This window comes from Chinchilla lanigera, unplaced genomic scaffold (genome assembly GCF_000276665.1).
Source record: "Chinchilla lanigera isolate Chin_1 unplaced genomic scaffold, ChiLan1.0 scaffold00080, whole genome shotgun sequence".
Classification (NCBI taxonomy): domain Eukaryota; kingdom Metazoa; phylum Chordata; class Mammalia; order Rodentia; family Chinchillidae; genus Chinchilla; species Chinchilla lanigera.
Window position 1 is genome coordinate 4,874,208 of NW_004955481.1, and position 25,148 is coordinate 4,899,355.

General features: G+C 37.0%; 1 protein-coding gene across 1 annotated transcript in view; it reads right to left on the minus strand.

Annotated features, from left to right (window-relative positions):
• Nlk (nemo-like kinase) overlaps positions 1–25,148 on the minus strand; it is a 145,294-nt gene that overhangs the window by 45,767 nt on the left and 74,379 nt on the right. Inside the window, exons 2-3 of the mRNA XM_005402771.2 lie at positions 22,385–22,514; positions 12,310–12,365 (exon numbers count right to left, since the gene is read on the minus strand). Of these exons, the coding sequence (XP_005402828.1) occupies positions 12,310–12,365; positions 22,385–22,514 (186 nt within the window). The remainder of the gene's footprint in view (positions 1–12,309; positions 12,366–22,384; positions 22,515–25,148) is intronic.

A 25,148-nucleotide genomic window follows, 5' to 3' on the forward strand; every position in this document is an offset into this window, starting at 1 on the left:
TAAGCTCTGAGTGGTAAAAAAGTTATCAGATTAGTATCCTGTAACTGATTAATATTCCATATAGAAAACCCAACAAAAGAACCCACACACAAACACCCACGCACAAACAAAAACACACATAAACCCCCAAAACTGTGCTTTCTCATGCAAATATTTCTTTTAGAAAAATGCCGTTTTAATCTGATCCTATTTTCTACCACTTAGTTCTCTTGCTACCTCTAAGTAATGTATCAGTAAGAGAAGACTGACAAACATGTAATTATTAGTCTTACCAACAATTGTGTAATTTAGTGTTTTTGCTTAATAATGACATGCACAGAGCAGCAGAGAGCAAGGTAATAAGTAGTACATAAATAAACTGTACTCTGGCTGAAATATAGATTTGTGGCAGTGTGTTACAGGTCTAAGTTTCCTGAAGTACAGCTCTCAAATTGAGTTCATAGCAGGAGACTTAGCTGGTCTGTGAAGTGGTTAAAAGCCCTACTGATTCTCTATATCCTTCAATTAAGGCAAGTCTCATACATTTAGTCGCTTCTGAAACCCCTAGGCCTTCACATTAACACATGCCTCCTGGTGTCTAGCAATCTTAAAAAACAGACATAAAGTCAGGATAGTAGAATCTGACAGAAAAGATCAAATAAATACAGTCCCATGAGTGCCCTTAAACCCTCAAACCTGCATCAAATATGTCAAGCAGCTAATAATCAGAAGGTTAACCAGAAGGTTAAGCAGTTCAGGGGAATGATAATGGGGTTCTGAGGCTTTTCAGAAGCTCAGACTGGGTGTGGCTTTGCAGTTATTTGATATTACCCTTTAACAGTTGAGAGCTTTGACAGTATTTTATTCCCACCAGCTGGGAAGTTTTAGCGATGTATTTATTTTTTAATAGAGAGGTGAAGAGACTAGAGTCAAGCTTTAGAATTATTTTTCCCATCACCTGAACACAAGTGTTTCAAAGGGCTGGTGTAAAAAGTTGCTCCAACTATAGTGACTCTCTTCAAAGCAAAGGGGAAAAATATTCCAACTGAGCTGGAACTTTAGCCAGTTTTTTTTAAAACAACCTTAGGATTTGTTATACCTTAAAGCCTAGATAATCTTTATGCAGACAGGAAAGGCTTTCAAAGGAACTTTAAAAGGAGATGTGATGACTATTACGGGGAGGGTAAGTGCTACATACTGTTCTTAATACTGTATCCATTCATATCATTTTAATTGCCTAAATAATTGAGGCAGGTACATTATTCTAATTTTATTAATGACGTAATTGAGGCACAGGGAAATTAAGAAACTTTCCCAAGATCAAGCAGGTAGTAAGAAGTAAAGCTGGGATTAAAATCTAAGCAGTCTAGTTAAAAACTCCATGGTGTCTGTCACTATCATAGATTTCCACTCTATTTCCTCAAGCTAGCAGAACACTGATGACACAGGCCCTGAATCAGTCAGAAGGATTTTGAAATAAATGCATGATGAAGACCTTATTCCTAGTTTGTAATGTGACAGTAAGTCAGTAAACTAAAAACTTGTCAGGCTGCAGATGTAAGGGAGGATGAGGTGTGACAGAAAGGAAGAAGAGGAATCCTAATTTTAGATACTGCTGTTAATTATGCTCCAACACCAAGACTTTGTAGGGAGAAGAAAGGGAGACACCTGCCTGGTCTAGTTTCTTAATGCAAGAACACTCTGAGAAAACAGGATGAAGGTCAATTTTCCACATTCCTGTGCTCCGGCCTGCCTTAGATTTTTCTCATCTCTCAGACAGAAGAGAAAGATAAAACTGATTCATTACACAATATTTAGAGAATCAATAAGAACTGGGGCTTATAAACTACCAGGAATAAATTTTTATTACTGATTGATAAAGTATTATGCAAACATGTCCTAACAAAGCACTGGCAAGTAAGTGCTTAATAATAAAGAGCAAACCATTCTGGACAGCTCAAGTTGTATGAAAAGTTGTCATACTGTCTTATGTAAAAAGCTACCTAAAAAAATTCAAAATGTCTCATGATCTAGAGTTTATAATTACAGCAGGCATGGTGGTGCATGAGTGCCCTTAAACCCTCAAACCTGCATCAAATATATCAAGCAGCTAATAATCAGAAGGTTAACCAGAAGGTTAGGCAGTTCAGGGGAATGATAATGGGGTTCTGAGGCTTTTCAGAAGCTCAAATTGGGTGTGGCTTTTGCAGTTATTTGATATTACCCTTTAACAGTTGAGAGCTTTGACAGTATTTTATTCCCACCAGCTGGGAAGTTTCAGCAATGTATTTATTTTTCAATAGAGAGGTGAAGAAACTAGAGTCAAGCTTTTGAGGGGCTTGTCAGCATTTGAGGGGCTGAGCCAGGAGGACTGCTACAAGTTTGAGGCCAGCCTGGGCTACACAGTGATTTCAAGGCCCATTTGGACTACACAAGGAGACCCTGTCTCCAAATACAAAACAAAGGCTGGGCATGGTGGTGTATACCAGTAATCCCAGCACTCAGGAGGCTGAGGCAGGAGGATCACTGTGAGGCCGGCCTGAACTATAAAGTGAGTTCAAGGCTAGCCTGAACTGCATAGTGAAACCTTGTCTCAAAATAAAATGCAAAACAAAGCAAAACTCCAAAAACCAAACCAAACCAAAACAAAAACGCATTAGAGCAGGCTGCCTTGCCTGCTCAACTGAAGAATACATTTAATGATCTATGTGCATGAACTACTGATGCTATATGAAAAACTGTCACTGCTGTATTAAAAGCTTTCAAAAAACAAAATAAAGGCATTTAATGATTTAAGAGGCTGGGAGAAGAAAATGGAACACGTATTGTCACATTATTTCCTATAAAATACATATGAAGAGAAAGCTTTCAAACCCCAACTTTAATCCCTACACATATAAATACAAGAATGAGTTAAAACATGCTTAAACTCATTTTAAACACTAATTCTGAAATCCTATCATTCCTGGTTGAAAGAAAATTCCGCAACTACAAATATGTGAAACTTAATAAAACCTCTTTCCTCACATTTTTTCTCCCAGAATCGGTTCCATAAGGAAAGAAATTTCAACCTAGATCTTAGATATGAAAATGTCTTATCTGAAATAAATGTGAAGACACTAAACAGTTATGGATAAGCAGAATACTGTTTGTGGGTTTTGTTGATTTCAAACAATGCTTTTCACATGAAAGAAAAACAGCAATGTGTCAGAGGGAGCTCTGTATTCTCTTGTAATAAATGGCCAGCCCTAAATCTCATCATCTTCTTTGCAACAAAAAGCATGGATGCCTTTGCAACTAAAAAAAAATCGGTGTGTGCTTCAATTAGACTCACTGACCTTTTCTGAAGCATGTCTGTGCCTCTTTATAGAAATCAATGGAATAAAAGGTCATTTGTCTCTTCCACGCAAAGGCAAATTGGTTTTCTTTTAAAGCACGTAATTTGTTGTATATGATGTCAAAAATTAAAACAACCTTAATTGCAATTTAAAGTCAATTTTACCACCAGAAAAAAAGAAGCTGGAAAGCTGTCACTCTACATAGTCTGCTATATCCCAGAATGTTGCCGGATGAGCACTTGTCACTATGACTATAACCATGTATGTCATAAAACAAGAGGAGAATCCTAGAGAAAACGATGTTATCTCAAATCTCAGCTCTCTTTTTCAAAGTGCTCTGGAAAAGGCAAAAGCAAGGTGTGTGTCAAGTGTGGATGGTGAAGTACAGCAATTATAAATCTCTTACCATCATAATCCTCCAAAGCAAATGCATATACATAGACACTCAGATATATTTAAAAGATGAGCCTCTACCTGTATTAGGAACACTTTACTGCTGCAATTTTTCATTCATGATGAGAAAAGGCAAATTCTTCAATTACTTAATTCAGAGAGAAAAGGATACATGCACTTCTTATTCCCCATACAATGAATTTTAACACTTTTTCCAAAGGGAAATGAGACCTCAAGTTCCCATCCCTTAATGGTGGGAAAAACTTACTTCTATGTCGAGACAATTTAGTTTTTAGTGTTTTTTTCTTTTTTGGGCAGGGCGGGGGGAGGTCTAAGACAGAGTTTCACTATACAGTTCTGTCTGGCCTTGAACTCACTTTGTAGCCCAGGCTGACCCTGAACTCACAGAGAACCTCCTGCTCAGCCTCCCAACCCTCCTTCCTCAGCCTCCCAATTTGAGATTACAGGTGTGTGCCACCACATCTGGCTCAGACAATTTAGTTTTAAATGTTGCCCTGACCAACAGAATTTGAGAACATTTATTCCAATCTTATTTACCTTATTTAAAAACATGCAAATGATGTCATGCAAACCCAAAAGCAGATTGCTCTCAGTGGTATAAGCAAGTACAACAGCATTCTGAAGGGAGCAAAGGTCTCTCAATACACCAATCTATAGGCACTTCTCACCCTACCCAATGCTACCCATCACCAGCAGTTCATTTTTGGTTAGAGATTTTAAAACAGATTTGAAGCGCACAAAAGATTCAAAATATATGGAGAACAACACTGCCTGAAAGAGTCTAGGAGACAGGTATCAAAGAAGTCTGCTTCTGAGTATTTTTTTTAAGGCAGCTGGGAAGAGAGGAAATAAAAAGGTGATCAATTTAAAAGGATCTGCCTTTTATGTGTAGGTATATGATCTGACACAATGCCTCGTCTATTTGTTCACAGTACATACTTTATAAAACATTATGTACCTAGATGTGTCACTCATTAGCATTCTTTCACATTGCTATTTAATTAGAATAGCTGTGCAAACAAGGTTAAATGGATCCAGGACAAGGAATCAGGCTTGGCTTAAAATATTGTGGGAAAAATTAAGAATAATGACCGGCAGTACTGAAAACACACTTATCCCACTGATATGTAACTGCTCTTGTATGGGAAGGACTACTGAGAATGTTTTGTTCTATGAAAACTACAAGATGCAGATAAGTCTTCCAAACTTTTTTTCTGAAAGGTGAGGAGAGAGGGAGGGGCAGGGTGATTTTTTAATCTGTAAGAAAACTCAATTGATTTCTCTATTATAAAATGGATTACTGGGCCTGGGATATAGCTCAGGGGAACAGTGCTTGCCTGGCAAGCTCAAGGTCCTGAGTTTGATTCTCGGTACCAAAAAAAAAGAATTACGCAGGTATTACAATTATTTGAAAACTACCTATCAATCTTAAGCTGTTATTAAACCATAAGCTCCTTAAGGGTAGCAGCAATGGCTATTTTATTCTACATCTTCACTAAGGGTAAAGTTCAAAAGTCAGAACATAAAACAAACACTGGGCACCATGAAAAGTCATCTGGGAAGACATCAAGATTGTGCTTTTTTCATTTTACAACTGCCTATATATAACAATCACTGCCTCTTAACTGCCCCCCCACCAAGGATGGCCCTTATTACAGTGTGCCTGGCTTTGATTTTTGTTTTTAATTGTGGTAAAATATATACAACACAAAATGTATTATTTTAATCATTAAGAATATAGTTCAGTGGCCTTAAGTACTTTCGGGAGTTATACAATCACCACTACTACACATTTCTAGAACATAAAAAAATTACCCCTAAAAGAAACTCCTTATTAAGTTTTATAAGTACACTTCTGATTCATTCTATCTATCTGTGGGTGCTGGGGATTGAATGCAGAGCTGCTCTACCACTGAGCTACATCTCAGCCCATCATTATTATTGTTATTATTATTCTTTAAGACAAGGTCTTGGCTAGGCATGGGGGTTCATGCTTGTAATCCCAGCACTTGGGAGGCTGAGGCAAGAGGATCGCTCTGAGTTCGCGGGCAGCCTGGGATACAAAGTGAGTTCAAGGCCAGCTTGAACTGCATAGTGAGACCCCATCTCAAAAAGACAAAAAAGAAAGGCAAGGTCTCATTAAGTTACCCAGGCTGGTATTGAACTTGCAACCCTCCTGTCTCAGCCTCTAGTATAGCTAAAATTACAGCAACTGCACCTGGCTGATTCTATCACTTTTCATTATAAAAATCATGGAACAGGCCCCCAATGCCTACTGAATAAAGACCAGTTTGCTTACGTCAACAGTTGAAGCCCACTAAGAGCTGGCTGCAACTAGCTTCATTTCTCATTATTTGTACATGGTAACCTTTAGTCAACTGAGTGACTGACCATTCTGTTAAACTGCTCCTGATACTCACCCCATATGAAATATCCACTACTACCTCTCCAAATTCTTCGCCTCTTTCAAGGATCATCAGAAATGTCGTTCCCTTCAGTCTCCTTATTGTTTTGTTTTGCCTGAAGTCATCTCTCTGATTAGAGTCTACCACCACCTGCCTACATCCTTTTGGCACCTTCTGCCATGTGTGATAGTTGTTTTACATCCTATCTCTCCCTCATAGGTCGCACCCTCCCTGAGGGAGAAAGCATTAAGAGGTACCAGAGGACAGCAAGAATAGGCTGGGAACACTCCTGGCCCACCCTGAGACAACATAGGTTCAAATCACAGTTCTGCCATTTTTAAGTAACCTTGGACAAATCATTTACCTTTCTGAACTACAGATTCTTCATCTTAAAATGGAGATAGGAGTAAAGTGTTTAGGACAGTGCCTGATATATTTTTTAAAAACTTGAATGAAGAATTTACTTTTGTATCCACCAGAGATTAGCCCAATGTCATATACATGTGAGTGCTAAATATTTCACTGACTGACTAAACAAAGCCGATCGGGTAACAGCCAAGTGGTGGTTTGGTCAGGAATTTAGCTGCTCCTGGATTGCTCTGTTGATTCTTCCTTGTTGTTTTCTTTCTCTGCATTTCTGTTCTAGGCTTTTGAGTTACAAAGTCAGGACTGGTGATATCAGATAAGTGAAAGTTTTGGTTTTAAATCATCAAATGCTTTTCAAATAATCCAGTTTGTAAGCCAAAATAGGAAAAAGTAAAAATGAGATCTTAGTGTTTCTAGGATTTTTTTTTTTTTTTTTCCTTTTTGGCAGTACTAGAGATTAACCCAGGACCTTCAGATTGAGCTACATTCCCAGCCCTTTTATACACTTTTAACTTTGACACAGGACCTAAGTCATGATAAACAAGAAATTCTTATAATATGGGAATCTTTAAGATATAAAGCTGGGCATGGCAGCACACTTCTTTGCTGTCATCTCAGCACTCTGGGAGGCTGAGGCAGAACTGCAAGTTTGAGCCCAGCCTAAGTAATTTAGTCAGTGAGATCTGGTCTCAAAACAGGGTAAGGGGTACAGATGTAGCTAAGTGTGAAAGCCGTGGGTTCAGTCCTCAATACCAAAATCAAAAACAAACAAAAATACTTCCCAGGATATCGGTTTTCAGACATTACTAGTACTGTTGTTGCAGAAAGAGCACATTTATATATGCACATATGCATTTCATTTGTTTGTTCTTAGCTCCTCACTGACTCCTTGGAGGTTACAGAGCTATTTTATAGCATCAGGGTTTCTAAACTGGCTAGAACTATCTTTACGACAAAAGATTATTGCTTAACTATTGCTTGTACTACCCAAACCTATCATCCAACAGGGATAGTTCTGAGAGTGAAAGAAGTAACCTAGTAATAATTATACCAGGATATAAAGTTAAACTCAGGACTATCCTGACAAGTCAGGAAACGTGATCACCCCACCAGACTTCTCATTTTCTCGGGGTTTAGGATATAACTGCTTCTAGCACAGGAGACCCTCCACTCATATGCTTTTCCATAAAATTCTACGATTATGTCTCAAGGTAAAAGTAAGCTTTTCTCAGAACAAACCAAATTTTCATCTCCAATCCAGTAAGCGTCCAGTGCTTTCTGGGAAGGGGCCTGTTTATGTGTATTGTGCAGAGTCCAGAATCCTGACTAAAGCAAAATAAATGCTGTTTTCAATCAATTAGAACTCCTGGACTACCTTTCAGTAGGCTCAAAGTAATTAAGTACCAAACTCTTTTTATAGGTATTTCCTCATAGAAACTCCAAGTACAAAATAAAAAATGTAATCTTTTCAAAAGATAACAAAAAAAGATAACATATCAGCTCAGAAAAATGTATAATCTTTCAAGTTATTAAAGCACACACTTCCTAGATTAATATATTACATTAAAAATGATGAAGACAAAAAACTAGAGGATACAGAGGTCAAAACAGGACTTGCTACTCCTTCTATACCTGACTGATACTACAGCTGCTGCATCTTGTAGGCAGATTCATAAACAGTTGTATCTGAATGCTGTTCTATTTTTAATAGCTTAAATTATTAAAAAATGCATAGTATTTCAAAACCCGAGGTAAATTTCTGCCAGGCAATGATATAGTAATCTTTTAATTACAATTTCAATCTCTTTGCAAATAAATATGATTAACTGAATAATACTATATGCTCATACTCTCCTTATGTACTTGATTATATCAAAGTGCTCATAGAACTCAGATTTTCTAAAATGTATTAATTATTCAACTAGATTTCAAACAGCTGGTTTAAAATGTTTGTCTATTAAAACGTGATTATACACTATAGCACCAAAATTTTTCCAACCTTAAAAATAGGTATGATGTAGTACCATACGCATAGTGGAAGATTACTTATTTCCTCTCATAACTTAAGTAATATAAATATATCTTTTTACTGTATCTATTGATCCCTTCAACTCAGTACACCCATTAGATAGACAGCAACATATTCAGAACTTGCCTAATATAGCAGCTCAAATAGGCCCAAAAATGTTTCTTAAAAGCACAATTCTTTAATATTCTGCATTCCAGGTTAAAGCATTCCTTCCTACAAAGTCTTTGTAATCCTGTGGCAGTTGTAGTTATAATTCCATTTTACATTAAAAAGATTTAGTTTTCACATGACATCGCTACTGGAAAACATTTACTTTTCTTTGTGATTTTACATACAGCTAAAAATTATAAAACAGAAAGGACAAAATTGAAGTTTAGGTTTGAAAGATTTTCCTACCTGTAGTCAACTAATTACTAGGAGAGTAACATGTTAATTTTTTAATCTAAAGTTAAAAATTAATGGATATAAGATAAAATAAAAAAGTAACATTTAACTAAATGTTAACTAGAGGGTTCCATGAATATTTCATGATAAAGGCTCTTTATGTGAACATTCATGAACAATTCTGGGAGAGGAATTTCATACAAATATTCTGCTAATAAATGGGCTAAAATTAGCTATTAACAGCTAATAAATCATCTGTGCCACTCATGATTTGAAAGCTTAATTATGCTAACTTTTCCTGTCCCATAACTATTTAAAATAATAATAAATCAAAGCTCTTCCAGACACAATTAAACTATGGTCCATATTAAATGATTGCCAACTCTTACCTTATAGGAGCATACATAGGGTTGTTTTGTTTTTGTTTTTTTAAAGGAATGACAAACCACCTACACACAATTAATGCTAGATAAAAACAACTTGAACTATAACATAAAACAAGATGGATGTGAGTTACATAAGTGTTCGCAGAAGAGAACTTAAATATATATATTTGGGATTTATTTCATATACTTACATTCATCAGTTGTCTCAAATGAAAACATTCTTTCCCCACAGAATGCCTATCTATAGTAAGTGTTAACTCAGCAGACTTGGGTTGCAGGACTTGCTTCTGGGAAATAACCTTTGAGCCACTCTGCCTGATTATAGTATCTTAGTACGTGTGGGGGTTAGCTATGGTAATTTATGCTAACAGTAAGCTTTATGGTGAACACGTTTTGGGCTATGCTGTAATCACTTATTGGGGGAGGGGCGCTGAGTAGGTAAAGTCACACAAGTTCTCCCTGCCTATGTAACTGACCCACAATATAATCCCTGAACACCAAGGCTCAGGTGAGCCTCCCCAGTTGGTAGTACTTGCCCACACTGTCATACATCTAAGCGATGTCTCCCTGTCTACAATTCTACTGGAAAAAAACAAAACAAAACAACAAAAAAACCAACTAGAACGTTGCACCAGGACCTATGTTTCTGTTTTCATTTGCTGATTTTAATATATAATCTTTGTGCTGTAATAAACTGTAATCATGAGAGACTAACAGCTGTTCTGGGTCCTTTGAGTCCTTCTAGTCAATCATCAAACCTGTGGATTATCTTGGGACTCCCTCATAACCTATAATACAGTAAAGTTCATATTTAATATTTAATAAAGGTAATTTCTTTTAATTTCAAGGTTTGGTTTCAGCAACTTCACTTCGGAAGAGGCAGAAATAGTACTGTACAGACAGGAATGCCTTCTGGCATACAGACTTCCTTCTCATCACCTAAAGGTTAACAAAGGCTGCTCTTGGTATATGAAGGTCTTCTACCGAATAAAACAAGTGCTGCCCACTCCCATTGGCACCTTTCTTTCATTGTGAACCCAAGTCATCTTCATGAAATCTATGAAACAGAAATATTAATGCTTTTTCCCTCAGATACTGCTACCAATCTAGTTGAAAAGAATTTTCTCAATTTTTCTATCCTTAGGTGAATTTTGTATTTTTGCTTGTTTTTTGAGACAGAGATTCACTAAGTAGTTCAGGTTGGCTGTGAAGTCATGGTGATCCTCCTGTCTCAGCCTCTTAAGTGATGGTATTATGGGTATGTGCTGCCACACACAGCAATTTTGTACTTTCTCACAAAAAAGAAAAAATAGAGTGTGTCACAACTATCCAGCCTCACCCTAAGTATGATATATACAAAAGTGCTCTTATCAGTGAGGACCTGGCCAGTTCTTTCCTCAGAATGTATAGTGCTAGTGCACCCCAAGTCCACTAAATTCTATTGCATAAAAGGATTAATTCCATAAAGAGTTCATGGATTAAACTATCACTAAGAATTATAGCATTCAAGAGTTTTGGTTTATCAGATTAAAACACCCCAGCAGTGTAGATCAGCAACAATTCTATCACCTTACAAGTTTTCCCTTCTCCTGCCAGCTGAGCTGTTCTCTTTTCATTGGGAAGCTCTTAATTGTTGTCAGTTTCTAAGGAAATTATAAAAGATGACTGTGTAGTATAGAATTACCTAATACCTGTGGGAGAATTAGATTTTCATTTATTTCACTGCTGAATCAGGAAAAAAAAAAGAAAAAGAAAAAAAAGAATCTGAATCTGCTGGACATGCTGGTGCACACCTATAGTCCCAGCACTAAGGAGACTGAGGCAAGAAAATCATTATGAATTTGAGGCCAATCTTGTCTACATAAAGGAGTTCAAGGTCAGCCTATACTACAGAGCAAGACCCTCCCTGTCTCAAACACAACACAACATAACACAATACTATTACCACCACCAACACAAAGATCAAAAAGAAAAGAAAAAAGAATGTACTATATTGGTTTGCATTCTGAGTAATGAACCTAAAGTATTAATAGAAAGCCTAATTTGAATAAACTGCACTATCATGAACTTACTGAATTCAATGATTTCAGATTCCCCGTCTTTCATATAAAGCTTCATCAAACTAAATAAAGAATAGAAATTAGTGACATTTTGCCTAGAAATGTCAAATGTGCTAATCCATGCTCTATTTTTTTCACACACAATCTCAGGATGTATTACCATGCATTACATAGCTCATTATTCTCCACAATACCTAGAGTACTATTTTGAGGTCTTCACAGGAGTAAGAGGAAGACATTAAAGCCTTGAGAGAATGATACAGGTAGAGGCTGAAAACAAGGCTAAAAGGTCAGACTGCCTAGAAATAAATCTCAACCCTAACACTTCCTGGCTCTGTGATCTTGGTCAAATTCCTTGACTTTCATGCCTCAATTTCCTCTTCTGTAAAATGGAAATAATCACAATACTTCCCTTAGAAGACTGGTAAAGAACTTTGCACTGTGCCTGCCATCTGGTAAAAATGACATAATAATGGCTATTATCATCACCAATACCAGTACTACTCCATCTATTCTACCGAACAAGGGCATTTAAATTACTTAGCTATTTTTATCTTTAAATGTTATAAAGAACCACAGTATTATTTTCTTAACTGACAGATTGCTACATATGGCAAAAGCACTTTATTGGGTTGTACCTCCAACATGGCTACGTCACTGGTTCCACCTACAAAACAGGATGGTAATACTCTGTCTGTAAGTCTGTGTGGGGGTTAAGTAAGGCATCTATTCAGATGTCCTATTCTCTGGTATTACCACACAGGGCAGGTTGACAATACTGCGCTCTGTCAGATACTTGAGATTCCAAAAATTACCTGGTTCTAGGTACTCAAGCACTTCTGCAAGGATGAGATTTAATATAGTTCAAGGCATGAACCTCAAAAGGTGCTAGAAGAACAAATTAATTTAAAAATTGTCCCCTTCTTTCACATTCCCTGGTTAGGATACATTTCTTCAAAATAGTCAATGTGTGGAGGTTGGAGTATGTCAAGGGCAGAGAGTACCTGAGAAAAAGAAAAAAAAAGTCAAATTTAGAGAACTAAAGAAGAAACAAAATTTGACACGAATGCAAGTAAATACTATTAACTCTTTAATAACTTATGGCTTAGTTACAATTGCCCCCTAAAATTAACTAAATTTAATCAGTAAAGAAACACAGTTTTAAACATTAAGATGTGTTTGTAAACTTATTACTTAAAAGACAATTCTAGCTAAATCAAAATGAGAGAGGTAACTGGGTTATAATACAGGCTACCAAAATCTCTGCCCAGAAGAGTGTTCGAAAGAGATGCCCTATTTTTACCTTTTCTTTTTTTTTTTTTTTTGGTTTTTTCTCTGGTACCGGGAACCGAACTCACGACCTTGCGCTTGCCAGGCAGGCGCTTTGCCGCTGAGCTAAATCCCCAGCCCCGATGCCCTATTTTTAACAATTAGTACTTATCTATGAGCATGAGGAACTATATTTACTATTCATTCCTTTATTTCTCTGTTCATTCTTTTTTTTTTGGTACCAAGAATCAAACTCAGGACCTTGTGCTTGCCAGGCAGGTGCTGGGCCACTGAACTATATCCCCAGCCCTATTTCTCTGTTCAACAAATGTTTACCACATATATTCTACCTGACAGGCACTGTGGTAACCTCTTGGGTTATAAAGATTAACAAAAGTTATCATCTCTGCTTTCATGACTAAAGGAAAGGTCAGGATGTAACAAATAAGCAAATAGTTGCATAAATATATAATCATTGTATCTATTATTACAAAGGAAGAACATAAAGAGGGGTGGAAATAAAAGGTTTCCTGAAGTAACACTATTCTAAAACCTGAAAGCTATTAGAGCCGGGCATGGTGGCACGTGCCTGTAATCCCAGCACTTGGGAGGCTGAGGCAGGAGGATCGCTGTGAGTTCGAGGCCAGCCTGGGCTACAAAGTAAGCTCAAGGCCAGCCTGAACCACATAGGGAGACCCTGTCTCACAAAGACCAAAAAAAAAAAAAAAAAAAAAAAAAAAAAAAGAAAGCTATTAGGAGTTGATCAGTTGATAAGCAGGAAATGTGAAGACACTGAAGCAGTTTTTAGAAACAGAAAAGCCAGTGCTGATGGAACGTAGTAGGGAGGAAGACCGGCTGGGATAAAGCAGAAGAAGAAGGCCTAAAAAATATCACATAAAATCTCTTCCAACCATATTAAGCACTATAGATTTCATTCTAAGAAAAGAAGTCACCAGGATGGAAATAAAGACTTTAAGGCATCTGAAATTCAGGTCCTTTACAATATAGAGTATTAACTACCAATGTAACTTAACCAGCACGCCCACTTGCCCTATCAGGTGCCTATCTACTCTTTTAAGTCCCATCTATATCACACCCTAGAATTTGAATCTATCTAGCTAATGAGAAATATCAGGCTCAAAGGAAATGATACAATTCTTTTTTTTTTCTGGTACCAGGAATTGAACTCATGACCTTGTGCTTGCCAGGCAGGCGCTGTGCCACTGAGCTAAATCCCCAGCCCCAGGAAATGAAATAAATAGGAAAAAAACTGAGAAAAGGAAAACAAGTCAAATTGAGAGAACTAAAGAAGAAACAAAATTCGACAGAAATTAAGTAAATACTATTAACCCTAATAATTTTTGGCTTATTTACAATTGCCTACTAAAATTAGTGGTTCAAGTTCATATCATCTAATCTTGATCTTAAATTTCTTAAGGATTTTTTTTTTTACTGTGGAGAATTAAAAACATGTAAAAGTAGACAGAATAATATAAAGAACACCCACTAGTCAGTACTTGGCCTTAGCTATCCACATGGCCATTCTTGTTTTATCTATTACTTCTACCTCACACCACATAATTTTGAAGCATAAATCAGACTTTTCAGCCATACTGAGTCAAGTATCTCTGGAGGATCACTGCGAGTTCGAGACCAGCCTAGGCTACAAAGTGAGCTCAAGGGCAGCCTGAACTGCATAGCGAGACCCTGTTTCAAAAAGACCACAAAAAAAAAAAAAAAAAGCAGAATTTCTCACTTTAAAATTTTAGATTTAAGTTACTTTATTAAACTAAAACCTTCCTTAGTGAAAAAGCTTCACTTACTTAATACCCAGTCAAACAGAGGTTTTTAGTTTAGATGTTTTTATAAGGAGTATCAATGTTTCCTTTTTGAATTAAAATATTTATACTTAGAATTTTGATATAAACAGAAAACAGCAGATTTTCCAATTTCTTCAAATCAAAAATTTTCATCATGTGAAAGATGAATTATTTCATTTCTATATTTTTAAAACCTATAATTAGCCAGTCACAAACTCACATAAACTTCTTTCTCATTCTGTGATAAAAATTTTTTGAATGTGAGTATCTGAAGCTTGAGGAAGGCAGAAAATAAAGAGTTTTATTTGACATCTTTCGGACTCCGAACTCTGTATCTGAACAACATACATCCTGTCTTGGTGGAAAATAGAATGCAAAGAATGACAGCGTCCATTAGACAAAGCTATTTAATGCTTCAAATCTATCTGCTATAATTAGAGGTTATCTAGAGGAAAGTGACAACCATACATTTTAAACCTTGAGAGAGGAGAATGAAGCTTTCTCATTCCATATTTGATGAGGCTTTTCACAGAAAAAGCCATATAAAACAACGCTAGACATTTGCCACTACACCACTTGACTGCAATTGTTAGATTTAAAAGTATAATATTTTAAACTCTGTCTGAAATATTTTCCCCCCAGGGATCTCATCCTGCCCTGCCTGGAATTTTTTTTATGTCTGTTGTTTTATGCTTACCCTTTCTACCCCAAAATATCTATGAGAGGATAGAATTCCAGTATTTATGGTCGGTAAAAACAGTACTTAGACCAGCAGAAGATTATCCTGGAATTCGAAGTAACATAAATGAGCATGAAGGAGTAGTAGTGGAGCTTCAAACTCCAAATTCTAAGACTGACTCCCTATTTTAATAGCCAGAGCTTTTTTTTTTTTTTTTTTTTTAAATAATCTAAAGGTATAAAGTATAGGTGATTAGCCTTATGGTGTAAACAGGAAAACTCCTGTAAAGACTCTGGCTTATTATAACCAGTCAAAGGACGCCAGGCACAGTGGTACAAGGGTTACTGGGGGGGAGGGTGGACAGCAGCTATCAAGCAAGAGGCCGGCCTGGGCAACTTAGCAAGATCCTGTCTCAAATTTTTCTTCATTAAGATTACATTTTTTTCCACATCATTTTCTTTATTAGTACATGTTCGTAGTATACGTTTACATTCCTTGTGGGGAACTGGTCCATATACATAATACAACTGAATTTCTTTTTTCATCCCTTTTCTCTTTCCTCCCTCTCCTCTCCCTCAAAAGAAAATTTTCAAGCTAGCTGGGGATACAGCTCAGTGATAAAGTGTTTGTGCTTGCCCAGCATGAGTGTGGCCCAGCGTTCATTGCCCAGGAGTGGCAAAAAAAAAAAAAAAAAAAAAAAAGGTCAATGTATCCTCAAATATCACCAGCTCTTCAAAAGATCTCAAATACAAAGAAAGTAAGCAGACTTAACTAATTAAAAAACAAATTAAAGTTATGCCAAGAACTACTCTGCCAAGGACAAGAACAAGACATTTACAAAGAAGCCAGTTAAGTCTTGTTTAGCAAAGACACTACCCCTTCCCCATTCTCTAACCCCTAATAGATTCCAAGTTCTTTATGTGGAAATGACATTATTACAACTATTGTAATACAGCTGTAATATAAAGTACACAAAACCTATGAATATAATTTGATAGAAAAAGTTGTTTTTGTTTTTTTTTTTTTGAGACAGAGTCTCACTATGAAACCCAGGCTGGTCTTGATCTCACTATGTAGCCCAGGGTGGCCTCAAACTCAGGGTGACCCAGCCTCTCAAGTGCTGGGATTACTGGTGTGCACCACTGTGCCCAGCTCAGTTTAACGAATTTTTTATATATACATATGTTCATGTAAACACCACTCAGATCAAGAAATTAAGCATTTTGATGCCCTAGAGGGCCCCTTGCCTTTTTCTGTCAAAACCCATCTATCATCCACCACTTTTGCTACTACAGATTCATTCTGCTGCCTGTTCTTGAACTTAACACAAATTGTAAATAAAGTCTTTTGCTTATGACTTCTTTCACACTGGTATGCCTGTGAGATTTATCCATGTTGCTGTGTGGATTGGTGGTTCATCCAATTTTTATTAATGTGTAGTATGAAGCAGGGCCTGGTGGCACATGCCTATCATCCCAGAACTCCAGATGCTGAGGCAGGAGGACTGCCACAAGTTCAAGGCCAGCCTGGGCTGTACAGTGAGTTCAGGGGCTATACATCGAGACCCTGTCTCAAACAAACAAACAAATAAACCAAGTGTAGAATGCTATCATATGAATGGAATATACTACAATGTACTTATCCAGAGTACTACTGGCAGACATTTGCATTATTTCCAATTTGTAGCTATGAATAAACCTGCAATAAGCATTTCTGTACATGTTTTTTGTGGGTATATGTATTCTTTCCTCCTGAATGTTTAACAAAGAGTAGAACAGGCTGAGCCGTTGGGTAGGCCTACGTTTAGTTTTAGTGGAAACTGCCAGTTTTCTTTACTGGTTTGACAAACTTGCATTCTTACTAGCCTCGAGATTGACTAGATGAGAATGACTCAGAACTATTTATGGAAATGGTCAGCATTTCTCACCGGTTTACAGTGGCACCTCTACTGTAAGTAGAGGTAAATGTATATGTGTGTATTAGTTTACAGACTGCCTATTTTGTTCCACTAATCTGTTTGTTTACCCCGTTAGTGCTTAATACCTGAGTCTCAATATCTATTACACAGTGCAATATCTGCCGTATGAACTTCTAACTATTCAACTTCTTCAAGATTACTTTGACTATTTTAGATCTTTTTCAGTTTCATAAATTTTAGAATACATTTGTACATTTCTATACACACTGAAGCAAAATTTTGACACTAACTGAAATTATACTAAATATATAGTTCAAACTAGTAAAATGGCCATGATTGCTCACTGTGGATCTTTTAATCCACAAATGTGTATTATTTCAAGTACATCAATAGTTGGCCCAGTAACACAAACTTGTGACATACAGCAAATAACCAAATCCACTAGAAAGTTTATATACCTACCACCTACTGTGTGCTTGGTGTTATTGCCTAAAGTCAAGAAAAGGCCTGAGACTTGCATTACAGGCTGTCCTGACAGAAATTGACAGACTCTAAGGGGGCTCTAATGGCTTTAGAGAGCAAGTGAAAGTCTAAAATGACAAAAAACTGTGTGTACATGCATTTTTTTTCAACAGAGTTGATGGCTTTCATGAGATTCTTAAAGGACTACAAGATTAAATATGCAATCATTCACTTTCCACCCTGATCATACGGTAACTATTCATGTGTAGTTTGTAGGTGGGTGAAATAGAGATTATGCCAGATTTTGTAACAGCTCAGCTGGGAGTGGTGGCGCACGCCTGTAATCCCAGCACTCAACAGGCTGAGGCAGGAGGCCTGAGGCAGGAGGATCCTTGCGAGTTGAAGGCCAACCTGGGCTACAAAGTGAGATCAAGGCCAGCCTGAACTGCATAGTTCATTGTCTCAAAAAGAAACAAAACAAAACAAAAACCCAGAAGTATAATAGCTCAAATTCTCACTAGATACAAATTCTCACTAGTGATAAGCCTAAAAAACACTGACTTTAGAAAACAGAATACATTTGTTTCCCTAAATTACTGTATCACAGTGAACTTTTCCTTTAAGTAGCTACTCAGATTTGTGTGTGTACATGTGTGCATATAAATTTAGTTAGATCATCTGAAATCAATGATTTTGAAATAGTGAATTTCAAGGTTTCTTTCAAAAGAAAATTCAAAGCCTCAAGGCATTATAGCTGTTCTCTGACACACAACAGGCATCCAAATTAAAATCCAATTTTCTTACAACAACCAGGTTAATCTTTCTAAATGATATTTGTAACATGACATTCCTTTCTTTTCCCTCTATTCAATCAAATCTTATTTTCAAAAGACTTATCTCAAGGTTTACCTCTTCTGTGTTTGTAGCATCTTTGAGTTTCTAAGTCCACAGTAATTTTTATTTTCCTTAATATTATGGTACTTGCCTGCCATCATTTACCTGAGAAACTTTAAAAATTACTGATACATGAGCCTCAGTCCCAGAAATTCCAATTTAGTAGGTCTGAGGTAAGAAATATATATCTGTGTTTTAAGGCTCTCCAATAATTCTAGTATCTTTTAGGTTTGGTTGTAGAGCTTTCTGCTATCTATGCATTAATGTTTAACCATGCAGGCAGGTAGGACTCTCTTGCACCTTTATCACAGTACTTATCACATTACAAAAAATCTTTTTATCTACTTGAAGGTAGGTCCCCCAAACAGCTGGTGTAGCTCGGGCACAAAAGATGTGTTATGGTTTACAGCTATGTCCCCCAAGCCTCAGGCACTCACAGGTGGGGCTTTGGGGAGGTGACTGGATCATGGATTAGCCCACTGATAAGGTTATAGTGAATTGTGGCATTGAGAGGTAAAGCCTGGTAAGAGGAGGTGTGTGGCCTAGAAGAGTATACCTACCTCGCTCTCTCTCTGCTTGCTATGTATCTGTAACTGATTGCTCTCTCTCTCTCTCTCTCTCTCTCTCTCTCTCTCTCTCTCTCTCTCTCTCTCTCTGCTTGCTGCTGCTATGCCATGAACTCTTTCTTCTCCGCCATGTCCTTCTGCCAGGCTGCCCTGCCTTGGAGCCAGCTGACTATGCACAGAAACCTCTACAAACTGGGAGCCAAAATAAAATAAAAACCTTTCCTCTTTTAACTTGTGAATGTTGGGTATTGTGTCTCAGCAACAACAAAGTAGCTAAAACAAGATGTACAATAAATGTTTACTAAACTAATGACAATGGGCTCTGATGCTAGGCAGATTTATATTCTAATCTGTGCCACCTTTGTCCTTGGGCAGTATTAACTCACAGCCTCTGGTTCCTTTGTAAGGCAGGGTTAACAAGCCCTACCTGACAAGGTTAATGGGTAACTGAATTAATGCATGTGAAATATCCAGCATACTTCCTGACACACAGTGAAATGTGTTACATATATGGTCTACCCTTTCAGAAAGGACGATATTTTAAGCTTTTAATAAAAAAAAAAAAAATCCTCCATATGACTTAGCACTATGCTCTTTCCACAGGACATAATTAACAAACACTAGTTGCTTTAACTACATCAAATATCAGTTGCCTCTTAAGAGTGGGATTCCACAGAGACCAGGTATTCTAGCCCCTGATGCTTTTGGAAACAGGTCTTGAGCACAGCAGAAATTTACCACATTAATAACATAGTGGTGCCACACCATTTTCATCTCCAATTATCTGCCTCACTTTCAAACACTCCTACAGAAGTCACAGGTACTCTTCCTATAACAGAATTCAGGAGTTCCAAAGAGTAGTTGTGTTTTATGCATTTTAAAAATTTAATTTCTGTAACAGTCATAAACAGTTATTTCTGCTTTTACCATAGTCACTGAGAAAACTTGAACTTTGCAAAAACTAAGGCCCAAGATACACGATTAGGAAACAAAACCATAATTCAAACCTAATGTTGACTCTAAGGCCCATCTCTTAGAAACTACATTAGATGATTGGGTTTGTTTTTGTGTTTTGTTTTTGTTGTTGAAGCTTGAACACAGGGCCTCATGTCCTGTGCTAGGCAAGTGCTCTCCCACTGCGCCCTATTGTGTGGTTTAATTGGTGTGGTTTTCAAGATTTCAGTTTATTTTTTTTCTTACACTACTCACTCAGGTACTGTCTTTGGAACAAGCAAAGATATCAACCAAACAAACAGCAGCTTATTTTGTCACCTTTCTAAAAGGAAGCAAGATTAGGCTAAAGATAATAAACCATCAAAATCCTTTGTAACTGAATTTCTGAAGGTACCCTGGAAGTACCTGTTTAACATGGATATCTTCAACTGAGCCTCTGACAGTGTATGTAAGGTTTGTACTCTTTGATGGTTGGGTGGTATAAAGGCAAATTCAAGAAATGAGCAACTAAGCCAGCACTAGACATCATTGTAAATTACATATCCAAAATCTGAAAAAAAATAGCAACTCTAGTAGTTTTTTTAATTTTCCGTTTACTTATTTTTTTGAGACAGGGTCTCACCATGTAGATCAGGCTGGTCTTGAACTCACTACATAGCCCAGGCTGACCTCAAACTTGCAGTGACCCTCCTGCCTCAGCCTCCTGAGTGCTGGGGTTATAGGCATGCACCACCATGCCTAGCTTCTTCTAATGGTTATTTTCAAAAAACACATTGCTTGGCAGTTCCAAATGGACTGAAAAACAGCAATGTATTTTCTTTCTTGCTTGCTTTTTGCAGTGCTAGGGCATCAAACTCAGGGCTTTCCACATGCTAGCAAGTAATCTACCGTTTAAGCTACACTAGCCCAGCAATATCTTCTTAAAAGAGTTTAAGAAAAAGAGATTTTAAGAGGTATAATCAATAAATCTTAATTTCTTAAAATGAGACCCACACTTGGGCCAAAGTTATACAGGTTTCTGTGCAAACAAGTGTCTAGAGACACAAGAAATCTACATCCCCCCCAGTACGTAACTGGAGATTGAACACAGGCTTCAGGCATGCTAGGCTTGCACGGTACTACTAAGCTAAACCCCCAGCCCAAGAAATCTACCCTACCCCTGCCCTGCTCTGGGGATCAAACCCAGACCCTTATGCATGCCAGGTAATTGCTCTAGCACTGACCTACATACTCAGCCCCAAGAAACCATTTTCTAAGTAAAAATTTTATTATAGCAATTACAGTAGCACAGGTTGAGTACTTTTTCAAAGAATTTGAGGCAGGTTTTCTCTTTCCATGAAACTGAAAACAAAATTCAATGCTAACAATCTCCAGGACATATTTACATGTATCAAACTTTTAATTCAGAATTACTTGAGAAGCTATCTCTCAAAATACAATGAGTATAGTTGTCCATGAGTCTTTGCATCCGTAAACACAGCCAAAAATAAACTCATCTTTGTTAGCTTAAAGGCTGTACTGTTTTTGTGAAAGAAACTGTTTTCCTACTTCTCTAACTTAACCTGATTAAAAATACTGAAGGATAAAAACGAAGCACTTAAAATTGGGGTCAATTATTCACAAGTAAATCATTATGTATTAGCGTATTTTTGTGTTGAATATTAGTATCATTCCTCGGTTAAATACCAATATTTTCTTTGCATCAATTAATATTTATCTTTTAATCAATAATCTTACAATTCCCTTAAACTTCTTAATTGCTAATCACAAGAAGGGTATAATTTGTCTCAGATTTCCAAGCCCCTCAGAAACGTCTATTTTCCCTGAAAATACATTTTACCTTTTCTATGGGTTTAACAGCTCACAGTCTTAGCATTAAAAAGGGCCGGTAAGTGCAGAGTGCACACCACAGCTCTGAAGCCGACCTGAAACTGAACATGTGCAGTGTTTTCTAATTTGGGGTTAGGCCTTGTGTAAGTCAAACTAATTTAGAGTATAATTTTCAAACTGCCAAATAAAATTTTGATGAAATGGGCTCCCTAGGTGATTCTAATACGCTTCCAAGGCTAGAAGCTATGCATCTCAACAGAGATGTGAACATTTAACAAGTCGCAGAGACATAAGAACTAAGAGATGGGAAAATTTAAGACAGTCACAGAGACATATGAACTATCTATAAAAGAAAAGCAAAACACAGAAATCACTTAGAAATGTCTCTGTGTAAGTATACATGTGAACATTCCTTTCAGGAAGAATGTGTGAAATGAAAGCCTATCAACAGGTATTCTACAGCCTCACTGATGTCTACTGCCTTTCAGAATTTGCCTCTGTAGCTGATTTCTAAATTTTACTTGGATGGACCCTTAAGTCTCTTTTGTTCTTTATTAATTCTATGAATTAGGCTTAGAAAATAATCTCCTACCCCCCAAAATAGTTTCCCCCAAACACCAATTTCACTTACATTATCATGTTTAAAAAAACACAACATCTTCAATTCCCGGAAGACTCTTTTGCAAGAGACCAGATTCTGGAAGACGTTGGGCATCTTTTTGAGTGCTACTCTCTTTCCATCTCTTGGATCTGTTACTGACCTAAAGAAGCAATATTTGGGGGAAAAAAGAAAAAGAGAAAGAAAGAGAAATCAATTCCAAATCTCGTTCTTCAATGTTTCAGATCATGACAAATACTTTACCTTAAAACACTTAATATGAAATCCATATAACAGTGCTTAAGGCATCAGTGTGAAAAGAAGATAAAAGAGTACATACAAAAAGAAACGCTCAGCTACCCAACTCATCTGCCATGTTTTCTTCTTAAAATCCTGCCTAAATTTCTACACTCTGAATGATCACGTAATACATGTGAGGTAGGCAGAAGGGTCTGAGTGACAAAGCCATTTTACAGAAACCAAAAAAAGCAGCAAGATACAAATTAACCACAGCCAAAGTCAAATTAGTTTTATGCTTTACTCTCAGAATCATATTCAAGATGGAGGAGATATTCCAACACAATCTACGGGCTTGGTTTCTAACACACCTTTTAGTAACTGCACTGACTGAACAATGTCTCCTCCTCAGTTTCAGCGGCAGCTTAGGGATCCCTCTAGTTGCTCAGTGATGATAACGTCTCCCCTTTTGTGTTTCCCAGCTGCTGGTACGGTAGGTGCTCCTTGTGATTATAATCTCTTTTAATAGTTCAGTGTCCCCTCTTGTGCCTTTTTTGGTTATTATTTTGGCCTTTGAACCATCTGTATAACCAATTATGTTTCTCTGAAATACTAGTGTGAGTTTGACTTTGGGTGTGGTTAATTTGTATTTTGCTGCTTTTTTTGGTTTCTTTAAAATGGCTTTGTCACTCAGACCCTTCTACCTACCTCAAATGTATTAAGTGATCATTCAGAAAGTGTATTTATAGAAACTTAGACAACAGTGGGACGTCGTGGAGCACAGCTGTAACCCCAGTACTTGGGAGGCTGAGGCAGGAGGATTGTTGCAAGTTCGAGACCAGCCTGGGCTACAAAGTGAGCTCAAGGCCAGCCTGAACTGCATAGTGAGAACCTGTCTCAAAAAAGACAAAAAAAGAAAAGATATTTAAGCAGGATTTTTAAAAGAAAACATGGCAGATGAATTGGGAAGCTCAGCATTTCTTTTGTATGTACTCTTTTACCTTTTTAACCCATATTAAACTGAACTAAATACATACCTACTAAACTATTATAGTTAAAAGAAACACATCAATAAACTGTGTAGATTGGTGTTTGGCCATCTGGCAATAAACAAAGATTTTCTGTTTTGTTTTTCATCCATTCATCACACAAAGGTTGGTTGTTCTTATAGGATTTATTCCTATAAGAACTGACTGACTTACCTAAATCTCTGTTATCATTTATTTTAATTATGGTTATCTTTCCATTCTTGTTGTGATTGTCCAGTGCTTTTAGTATCCCTCCTAAATTTTATTCATTTTTTAAATGTTTTTTGTTTTTTGTCTTTTTGAGCCAGGGTCTCACTATGCAGTTCAAGCTGGCCTTGATCTCACTATGTAGCCCAGGCTGGCCTCGAACTTGCAGCAATCCTCCTGGCTCTGCCTCCTGAGTGCTGAAAGCATAGGCCTGGCAAGATCTGATCTATTTTAAAATCTGATCTATGTGTTGTCAGTGCTTCTATCCAAGTTATTAATCAAAGTTTAGAATGGACTGAGAATATGAATATAGATCTTAGCAACAGACACAGCACCAGAAACCACCTATGAGACTGTGTACCCCAATCATTCATCTTGGGTATGGTTATTCAATCAACTACCCATTCAATTAACTATAATCACTCAGTCTTTCATCTTGTCCACAAAGAAATCAGATAATCATCAAATTATGTCCCTGGAAATAAAACATTTCTGTTATCTGTCTAAAAACCATATCAAACTTCTCTGTGAATTTGTTTTAGTGATAACTACGTCCTTTCCAAAGTGCTCATGAAATCCTTAAATAATCATCTTAGTATTTTCCTTTTTTTTGGTACTGGGAATTGAACATAGGACCTTGCACTTGCCAGGCTGGTGCTGTGCCGCTGAGCTATCTCCCTGCCCCATCCTAGCATTTTTAAACCACATGAAGACTCCTCTTTTTACTATTGAATGAAAATATGGTAAAATAATTTATCACTTTAAAACTTTTAATAGTCTGAAATGTAACTCAATTAGGCCAGGAAACCAAATATTCAAGACTGTTACTTTGAATATAGCAACTAAAACCCGTAGCACTGCTTTTAAAACCCACATAAACGAGGCAAGTAAAATGGGGAAGAGACTGATATGAGTATATTTGAACTCTTATTTGAAACTATTAGTTGAAATGGTTGCTAACTGGTACTGTAACAATCTTTAATCTTTAACAGCCTAGCACAATAAATATTAGTTTTAAAAAATGAATAAACTGATTTAACACAATTCCCTTCTAAGGGCATCATACAACAATACTTCTTAACTTCTGACTTGTTTTTAATGGTCACCCACTGCTAAGGAAGGCTACTCTAACATAAACCTACTTGACATAGGCTCAAGGTTAGCACTGTGCCTTGTAATGTTTTAAGGTAAATTTCACAAAGCAGCATTTTATTATTTATGCAAAAGTCAGTCATGCCTGTGGCTGGTAACAATGTAACTCTAATGAATGTGAATGGCAGCGCAGTAATTTCACGCAATGTTGGTTTGTTCGCTCTTTAACTTGA